Source organism: Salvia splendens, chromosome 5 (genome assembly GCF_004379255.2).
Source record: "Salvia splendens isolate huo1 chromosome 5, SspV2, whole genome shotgun sequence".
NCBI lineage: Eukaryota > Viridiplantae > Streptophyta > Magnoliopsida > Lamiales > Lamiaceae > Salvia > Salvia splendens.
The window spans coordinates 34,749,246-34,760,247 of NC_056036.1; the positions used below are offsets into that span (position 1 = coordinate 34,749,246).

Below are 11,002 nucleotides of genomic sequence, written 5' to 3' on the forward strand. Positions count from 1 at the left end.
GAATGTAATTTTTATGGCTATAAATTAAAGGGATATTAGTTGTCAAGATACTTATTTTTTGTGAGAGAGAGAATAGACGAGAAACGAGAGAAAAAAGACAATAAAGTGTTTTATCTCCTTTTATGGTTCAAAGGGAAAAATTGGAAATTAAGGACCTTTAGTGATAGTACTTCATATTTAGTTGAGTTATATTCCTTTTAGGGTTGTCCTATTATAGCTGACGTTATTTCCTTTTTTTTGGTGAAAGGCAACATATTTCACTTTTCTTATTTTATTCTATCTTCATACATCTATTTTATGTCTTTTTTCACTCTTCTTAACCCACTTAACATAATTTTTCCTAATTCAGCAACCTAAAATGTGCAAAGTGCATTTATTTGGGACTGAATTTAAGTACTCTGTCTGTGAATAGGAGTTCTGTTTTTTCATTTTGATTCGAAGTCTCGATTCAGAATTACTATAAATGATAAAGAGACTTACATATTTTACTAACTCAATCAACTCACATATCATTTAAAACTAATACAAGTTGGACCCTTATTCCAGTAACTCTCTTTCACTCATTTTTATTAGCATTTCTTAAAACCTATGCCGAAAAGAAATGAGACTCCTACTCGTGGACGGAGGGAGTAAAATATAAAACTTATACGGAGTATTTTTTCATATAATATAAGATTGTATAACTCTTCTGTACATTATTCTTTCTTTACTATTTCTCCACTTTAACTATTTATTATCATTTTTATAAAACGAGTGCATAAAAGTTGGTATAATTTTAATGTACTCGTATCCAATTAATTGTAGGTAGTTACAATCTTTATTTATTGTCACTTATATAATTAATAGGTAGTAACAGAGAAGAGTTGTGCCACCAAGGACCAATATTTTATTTCATTAAAACTAGTTGAACGAATCAACTGTGATGAAGTTAATAGCTCTGCTAGATGCTGCATCAATAAACATTCTTGGTATTGTGTTAATCTTGAATCTTCATCATGATTATTGATGTACTTCTTAGAGTTGTTCATAGCATGCATTGTGAATTACGATAAATAAATAGTACTCCCTCTGTCTTATCTCAAGTGATTGACTGTTTTTCGGCACGTGTTTGAGGAAAATAATAATAAATAGTTAAAGTGAAGAGAAAGTAAAGTAAGTAAGAGAATAATGTAGATACGATTCTCTTCTATATTATTATCTCTCTTACTTTACTTTCTTTATACTTTAACTATTTATTATCATCTTCCCAAAATAATTGCCAAAAAGAAATCAATCACTTAAGATGGGACGGAGGGAGTAGGTAATAATTTACACAAGTCGTGTACTGACACTTCATCGTAAAATTAGGCCATTTGACATATATGTAAGCTTCTTAACTATTTAGTTTCTTTCTTCTGATATTTTGAAGGCATTTAAAACATGATACTTTATGTGATTACAAACTTTTACTATCATCTTAAGAATTTATTTTTAATAAATTATACTCCAATTCATATTGTATTAAGTGAGCATGGCGAACCAAGTATGATAGGTATTTAGATAAATTAATTGAATGTAGTGAGAAATTGGGAGGCCCACAGCGTTATTGTTAATTATGACGTGAAATAAAATTTGAGCCAACCAAGAATTATAGGATGACGAATAGTGATGCTACTGTTCTAACTGTATTGGTTGCCAACACTCATAGCCTTGTCGAAATAGTTGTTGCCAATTACTTTAACTCTCTTAATTTGTCGTAATAACAACAATGATAAAATTAAGGAGCAATTAGTTATATTAGTTATTCATTTTTACACTCAATAGTTTTGCACGGTTGCACTTACTGACAATCTAGGAATACTACATATCACTTTACAGATACTATTAATTTTTCTGATTTTTTGAATTCTTTTTATTTAATACTAGTGTGCAATTAAATATTCTAATTAAATTTATGAGCAATTTTATTAAAATGAATATTATAGAATTTAAAATAAAAAATTATACATAATTCAAATCCCAAACTTAAATATTTAAAAATTCGATAATTACATAATCCAAATGTAAATTTAAAAAAAAATTAAAATACGTCGGGCAAAACTCATTAACAGCGTCAGCGTGTGAAGCACACATGGCGCCGATTGGCCCAGATAGCAAGTTGCGCCAATGCAAGGCGAGAGACGCGTGTTGTGTGCGTCTGTATTTTTATATAGCAGTGTGTGTAAGCGCTATCACTACAACAACAAAAATGGCTAAAGACAATTTTAATGCTACTAAGGAGGCTAGCTAATTTATGTTTCTAATTATACCACCAACGCTTTATAAAAATGTCTTTATTGTTCGTGTCTCAGCTAAAATTTGAAGACACAAATATAAGCCTCCTAAAAAACAAAAATTAAGATAATTTGTCCTCAATTTAGGGACGCTTTCTTTTGCGTCCTAAATTGTGATTTTTTCAAAAAATTTCAAACCCTAGTAATTGCGTCTCAATTTTTGTGTCCTTAAAGTTTTTTGTAGTGTATGTGAAAACATAGCTGCACAATGTGTGTGTTTAACAGTACTTGTGCATGTCTTAATGTACATGAAAATACAAATTAATAAATATATAATTATTATTGGAATAAAATTTATCATATTAAGGCTTCCATTAACCATGGTACCTATGTTATCATGTGTTATGATACAATTATGAAAAAGATCAGTACATGTATAAAATGATATTTTGCCTAACTTTAAATTGTTCTTTTTGTTCTTACTTTCTTTTTTTCGATACCTCGAGTAGGATTGGAATAAACTGTAACTAAATGAAATGTCAAATAGTTGTTACATGTCATTAATGTCTACAAGACTAGATGATTCTCATTTAAATTATACAGTACAAAGTACTTATTGTTTAAGTAGTTGTTTGCAAATGAATATCTGCTCGTGAATATACACCTAAATATGGTATAACCGGGTCAATATTAGTTACTATTATTCACTACCAAATTGAATGAATAATCGATTTTTGTAGTGTAAAATGTGTTAAGAATATGGATAAGAGATAATGGATGGGCAGTGAGAGTTGAGAAAAAAAAATAGAGCAATGAATGTGATTTGGTATGTTGCAATATTGCCCTCATTTAAGACTTTTGTTTGGTGATCAGTCTCTTTGCTATTGAAGTATTGAGTAATGCCACCACATTTCTCAACTGTATTCATTTATAGGGTTGCAATTACAAGTATGTGATTCAACCAAAATATTATGATAAGTCAACTTTTTTCTGAAACCTTGTCATGTCCCCAATCATGGAGGCATCAATCAAGTTTTGAATGTAAAACATATTACATGCTATCAACGAGATTGGGAATATTGATACTTCGTAGATAAAAGTGATAATTATTATGAAAAAAAATTAATATTTGGTCGAATAAATTTGAGAATGTTGAATAAAAGTGAATAAGGGAGCGCTTCGTGGTACTTTTACTTGATACCTTGACAATTTTCGCCAGATATATATGGATTATTGCATCATTTTAACTAATGCGGGTTTAAACAAGGAATATATCTAAACTACATGACTATTAAAAAGTGATCATATTCCGCAAGATGAATATTTGAATCTGATGATTTTTCTATTACTATGATTTATGCAATTGATATACAACATTCTATTCAAATTTAAGATTCACAGTCTTAAATTTTACAATTAAAATGTGATTATGTTGATGAAGAACATCTCTTCATCAACTATAAAATCAAGAAAACAAAACTTTATCAGGCATAAATATTAGTCTTTAAATATAGTTACTTAATAAAAAAGAACAATTATAATATAAAAAGTCAAAACCGAAATAGTTAAATAGACGTAAATATGTAATCAATAATCAATATACTATAAATATGTAGTCCATAACATATTTACTTGAGCAAGAAGACCAAATTTTGGCATACACACAAATTACACGGGCATAAATACATAAATTTTCATAAATAAAAAATGAACGAATAAGCATGTGAGATCAAATCCCATTAATTAAAGGCGAATCATCTATTAGTATCTTATTCATGAAATTATGTGTTTGTGTAATTTGTGTTTATGAATGATTACTCCCTCCCTTCCCTCCGTCCCTTAAAATTTGGCACCATTTGACCCGGCACGGATTTTAGGAAATGTAATAGAAAGTGAGTTGAAAAGGTTAGTGGCATGTGGGTCCTACTTTTATATATTAGTTTTAAAATAAAATGTGAGTGAGAATGAGTTAGTGGAATGTGGTGTCTACTACCAAAAATGGTAAAAATGAAAGGTGACAAATTTTTAGGGACAGACAAAAAGAAAATAATTGATAAATTTTCAGGGATGAATGAAGTATCATTTATCAAAAGATCTCAACTTTAATATAGAATCGAGTTTGATCAAATGGAAACTTGATTTGGTGCATTGAGTTATTGAGTAAGAATCATCCTAGCCATTATTATAAAAAAAATTGGCTAATGTGCATAGGTTGAATAAACAGTCGTATATTGTAATTTTTTAAAATATTTATAAATTTTTTAAAATTTTACCCATAATTATATTTTTGCTAATACAAAAATGAGGATATCTACCTTATTCTGACTCAAAACATAATCACTTTATCTCTCTGTGGCTGCAACTTCCTCCTCCCAACTACGCAAGAATAGTCACTTGTTTTTATTTCACTCCATCCAACTACCTCTTCCCTTCCTTTAATGTGCTGATAAACAAATTCAATTTTATTTAATTTTCATGCCTGCCTATCTTTTCCTTATTTATTACTACTATTCAAAATTGATTCATTTAACATGTAAGGGTTTTTAAAAAATGATCAATAATAATTTCTCCATTCCATTTATCTTTGAGATGACTCAAATTCCCAACCTACAAGATCTAGAAGATGTGTATTACAAATTGAATCAAGTGCGGAGCTAGAAATTTATACCGAGCGTATATATATTAGCAAAATTGAAGAATATTTGGAGGGGCATATTATAAAAAATTTAAATAAATAAATTTTTTATAAATAATTATATGTATGTGAAGAAATTTGAGGAAGGCATTTGCCCCTTCTAGTTATATCTGTATTCACTCATCATGAGTTGAGTTGTGTTTCATTTTAAAAAAACAACGAACATTTCAATAATTTCTGATTACGAAAAAAAGCAAAATTGATTATGTTTTTACTTGATTAAATAAGGCATTATCAATAACTCGAAATATGGCAATATTTATAATTAATTATCATTGTGTTGAAATGATATTTCATCGGAAAGAGTAGAAACACGAGCATATATATCGCCACCTACCACTGCCCTACGATTTAAAGTCGTAATACAACCGACATTCATTTTTTTCAATTTAATAATAACATTGGAAACATAGGGAGATTATGATCAATGCAATACACGTACGGCCGACTTAATTGACAGTTAGTTTACCAATAATTAGGCAGATCAATATGCCTAAATAGATTAACTATTACATTCAAATTTGATTTCAATGGTAGTAAACCTAACCTTGTTAATTGAGATATAGGCGCGCATACACATATTAGATAGTAAATTAAGAAATACCACTCCCCCGTCCTCCCATAATAGATGTGACATCTTTTATGGGACAAACTAAAAAGGAAAGTGTAGCATCTATTATGAGACGGAGACGGAGGAAGTACTAATTTTGTATCTTGTGTAATAAATTGTGATATATTCATTCAACAAGTATCCCATTTTAATTGTGATAAAAGAGATCAAGTATCTCATTTTATTTTTTTTTCGTTATTTTATTTTTTATGCACTTTAGTCGAATTCTAGTATCTAGAATTTACTGCATCAAAATTAGGATTCACAATCATTTGTTGGAATCTACTATTACTTTTACTTTTAATAGAATTTATTTTTATAATAAAAATTACTCCCTCCGTCCCTTAAAATTTGGCACCATTTGACCCGGCACGAGTTTTAAGAAATGTTTAGAAAATGGGTTGAAAAAGTTGGTGGCATGTGGGTCCTACTTTTATATATTAATTTTAAAATAAGTGAGAATGAGAGTGGAATGTAGGGTCCACTACCAAAAATGGTAAAAGTGAAATGCGACAAATTTTTAGGGATGGACGAAAACAATAAATAAATGACAAATTTTCAGGGACGGGGGAGTATTAGAGCATCTCCAGTAAGACTGGACGTCAAATAGCCCTCACATAGCCTTCACACTGCCACATCATCAGCACTACAATTCTCTTGCCACATCAGCTTGCCACATCAACTGGACATCAAATAGCCCTCACATAGCCTTCACACTACATATCCACATCACTAATAACAATTATATAATTTAATTTATAATCGTATCAACATACGGAATTTAATTTACGAGACAAATACATTTAAATTGAATAATACTATTAAAATTTCAAAAAGTACAATAATTTAAAAAAAATACATTTAAAAAAATTACATTTAAAAAAATTACATAAATTTACATAAAAACTAACGCCTTGAATAGGGGTGTGGCCGGGTCTGCCAGCCGCATCGTGCCTGAAGCGGAAATACAGATATCGCTGCTCCAAAGCGTTAACAATACGCATAAAAAAGTCCCGCCTCATCCAAAAACGACGCCTGAAATGGTTGGCGTTAAAACGCGGCTCCTCTGCGAAGTAATCTGTGAACAGGCGCTGATGTGCAGCTTCATGATCACGATCAACCACTTGTCGACGGTGGACAACTGGTCGTGGGCGAGGTGCCGCCGGCTGCATATAACTCTGCATCCATCGATCAACCTCACGGCTCGTATAGGCATCTAGCTCTTCGTTCAGCATACCCTCGTACTCATCCGCATCCCCACCACTACCACCGGCATTACTCATTTCTTAAATTGATCTTGTACAGAAAGTAAGGTAGAGAGAGTACTCGTTAAAACAAGTGGTGCGAATGAAAATGACGTTCAAAGCGCGTATATATAGTGTTTTCAAAAGAAAAAAAAAATAAAAATAAAATCCGACGCCGGTTTGACGCCGATCCGGGACCCACAATGGCGCCGTGAGGATCGGCGTCGGAACCGGCGTCATCGCGCGAATCGGCATGGCCACGCCGATTTTGACGCCGATTTCGCCGACGCCGGTTCCAATGGTTCGGCGTCAGAACCGGCGTCGCGATTTTGACGCCGGCATTGGAGATGCTCTTAGAATGGTTAATACTGAAGGAGGAACATGTTGACGACAAACCAACAAATAGCAATAATGCAACAGGCACACCCTCAAATGAAACACCCATCAAATTTACGAATAAGCAAGACTCGGGGGGACAAAAGCACAAACCAACGAGCCGAAGACAAGAGTAGATAACCGTTTTGATATTCATTACTTATTATCCAATCATCTTTCAAATCTTGATACACTCTTCTTCATACATTTGTTTTGGTTGAAAAAGAAATTCTAGACATTACCCATTGATTCATATACATACCCAGTTTCCAACATAATAACTTTTGCCCTACCTCCCAATTTTAATGATAGAGTGACGCATATATATCGTAAAATAGGTTAAATTGTTGTGGATTATATAATCTACTAATTTCACTTTTGTGTAAATTTTTGAATAGCAATGTGTAAACTCAAATCATACTAATAAACCCAACATAGTGAGGGATAACTGGTTCAAATCTGACCGATTGTTTAAATCAAAATTGCTAGGTGGGATGCAGGTTTTGATTTTATCATAACCATCTCTTATCATCTTATGAACTGAATCATAATCAAAATCAGCACATGAATTTTATTGGTCCAATTGTTGTTTTTGCCCCAAAATTGAGAAACATCTGGTAAAAAAAATTAACGATTTTTATTCAGGATCAAAACATTATTTCCTTTAACATGGCCAATTATAGTCCTAATTATATTTATAACATCGCAACCATAGATTGCAAACTATAACCGACAATTAACAAAAAAGTAATTGATTCAAAGACATAGTATTAGTGAATAGTGACATTACAATTAATAACCTCCCTTGAAATAAAATAGTAGTACTACTCGATAGGGTATAATAATGGGGATAGAAAGCAAAATGAATTCGGGCTGTCATCTCTCTATATATAGATTAACACAGAGACCATATATGAATATCCCCATCTCATTAGATAAGCAATCAAACACTCCAATTGAGAGAGAGAAAAAAAAAATGTCTCTGATCACCGAGGAAATCAGAGCGGCGGCATCAGAGATGTACCGCGGCGACGAGATCTGTCAGGAGAAATCGAAATTTCTCCTGACAGAAATGGGGCTCCCGAACGGGCTCCTCCCGCTGCGGGACATCGAAGAAGTCGGGTACATCGAGGACACGGGGTTCGTGTGGCTGATCCAGAAGAAGAAGTTCGACCACAAGTTCGAGAAGATCGGGAGGCACGTGCAGTACGGGGCGGAGGTGACCGCCTACGTGGAGCAGAAGAAGATCAAGAAGCTGACCGGCGTCAAGGCCAAGGAGATGATGATCTGGCTCTCCATCTGCGACATCTACATCGACCATCCCCCCACTGGTAAGATCACCTTCAAGAGCCCCACCGGCTTCTCCCGTTCCTTCCCTATCGATGCCTTCGTTGTCGAAGACAACAAGCCTCCGATCAAGGACGCCGTCAACCTCGCCCATGTGGTTCAAGTCAAGGAGGTTTAATTAGGCTCATCTTCTCATTAATGTGTGTGTTACTATCATTTACTATTTCATCAAAAAGCAGCGTATGTTCTTTTTTTTTTAATTTGATCTATCAGTGCTAATTTCATGTGTTTTAAGGGTTTAAATGAGTTTTAATAGTAATAATTTCTTTATTTATTGGCTAATAAATAGAAATTTAAAGGTCAGTATGGTTCAAATAGGTTTCATACATTACCATCATACTCCATTTACTTGTATTATAGCACTTGTCCACAATTTTTAATTGATTATTGCACTTTATTAATTCAAAATGATTATTTAGTAATCCGTGATCAAAATGTAATTATATAAAGTTAAGATTCTTAAATTGATCTAATTATTGTTTTGGCAATTGAATCCTAATAATTTCTGATTGATGCGGCCGTTTGTAAATTATATACGTCTACATGTGCAATTAATACTGATTGCTACATGGATGTGACAATAAGTACGGATATGATATCATAAGAGCATCCACAACGCGTAGCGTAATCGGGCCGCGTTCCGTGACAGAGGAACGAAACCGCGGAGAAACGCGTTGCAGGCTTGCAGCCGGCCGTTTCGTCCCCAGTCCGTCCCGAGACTCGCCACCATGAGACGCGGCACGCGACGTCTCGCCACGTGCCGAGGCGACGTGGCGAGCCCCCAGGCCATACGTGATGCCCACTCGCTGGCCAGCGAGTGGGTTTCGTCACGATGACGGAATAATTCATTTTTTTTAAAAAAAATCGAATTTAAATAAAATTTTGTTTTTTTACAACGGTAATGTTACCGTTTTTTTATAACCGTTTTTCAATTTTTTTCTTTACTCTATAAAATACTCCTATTTCATACTAATTTCACTCACAAACACACATCTATTCCTCTCAAATCCTCTCTATTTCCACCCCAATTTTCATCTCAAATCAACTCTGTTTTTCTTCTCCCAAATTTAATCAAACTAATGGATCCTTTTGAACAAATGCGTCAAATAATGGAACAATCACTTGAAGAAGATCGACGACGGGAGGAGGAGGAAGCCGCGCCTCCCCATTGACTCTCCCGTACGTACATCTATCGTAACCGGGAGGAAGCCGCCACAAGGTTAGTACGCGACTACTTCTGCGATAACTCGGTTTGGGGAGATACGTACTTCCGTCGCCGTTTCCGCATGGGAAACTGCTATTTCTCCACATCGCGAATACTTTGGCAGCCCGGGAAGAGTTCTTTCAGGAAGGGTTCGACGCGGTCGGCCGTCCCAACCACACGATGCTGCATAAATGTACTGCAGCAATCCGTCAGCTTGCGACTGGACAAACGGCCGACATGTTCGACGAATACCTCCACATCGAAGACACAACTGGGCGAATGTGCTTGCTCAAATTCAGCAAAGGCGTCCGGGCAGCCTTCACCGACGAATTTCTCCGGAGGCCAAGCACGACCGATTGTCAGTTCATGCTCGACCTTCATGAAACAGTGCACGGATTCCCCGGGATACTCGGCAGCATCGATTGCATGCACTGGCAATGGAAGAATTGCCCGGTGGCGTGGAGGGGGTCCTACACGAGCGGCCACAAAGGCACCCACCCAACCGTTATACTCGAGGTCGTTGCCGACTACCGGCTTTGGATCTGGCATGCGTACTTCGGGGTTCCCGGGTCGAACAACGACGTAAACGTGCTCCACCAATCCAACCTCTTTACCGAAGTTTTGGATGGTAAAACGCTGGCCATCAACTTCGTCGCCAAGAACCAGCTTTATAAAAATGGGGTACTATCTCACCGACGACATCTACTCGAAGTGGCCTACCTTCGTGAAGACGTGCAGCAGGCCTGCGAACCCAAAGCAGGCTCTTTTTGTGCAGAAGCAGGAGGCTGCTCGCAAGAATGTGGAGAGGGCATTCGGGGTTCTCTAAGCGCGCTTCAACATCATCAAAGCCCCGGCTCGTACGTGGTTCATGGAGAGCATGGTCGACATCATGTATACGTGCATAATCTTGCACAACATGATTGTCCAAGACGAAGGACCCGAGACGGGAAATTGGTTCGACCACGAATCCCCCAGAAGCTCAACCGCAAGTAGTCCGCCTCGAAGTGGAGCGCATCCGTCTATACAAGAACGGTTATCTATTCGTGCAAGGACACGCGACTCTAGCGCCCACACCCAACTCCAAGAGGATCTAATTGAGCACATTTGGGCAAACTTTGGCGGATAAAATTATTAAATTGTGTACTTTTATTTTTTAGGAAATTATTAAATTATGTTTTTTTACGAATTTTATGTTGTAAGTTTATTTTATTTAATGAAGTGTGTTTTTTTTAATTGAATTTGGTTGGAAATAAAATTAAAAAATGAAATTGAATG

The 11,002-nt window shown here is 35.2% G+C and overlaps 1 protein-coding gene across 1 annotated transcript; it reads left to right on the forward strand.

Moving 5' to 3' along the window:
• Window positions 1–8,033: 8,033 nt before the first annotated feature.
• LOC121802357 lies at window positions 8,034–8,793 on the forward strand. The gene has a single exon (XM_042202020.1). It carries the CDS (start codon window positions 8,039–8,041, stop codon window positions 8,639–8,641), a length of 603 nt encoding a protein of 200 aa, XP_042057954.1. The 5' UTR covers window positions 8,034–8,038; the 3' UTR covers window positions 8,642–8,793.
• The last annotated feature ends 2,209 nt before the right edge of the window (window positions 8,794–11,002 follow it).

Coding starts and splice junctions, on each gene's coding strand:
- LOC121802357 (XM_042202020.1), top strand. CDS start 8,039: ATGAATTCGGGCTGTCATCTCTCTATATATAGATTAACACAGAGACCA.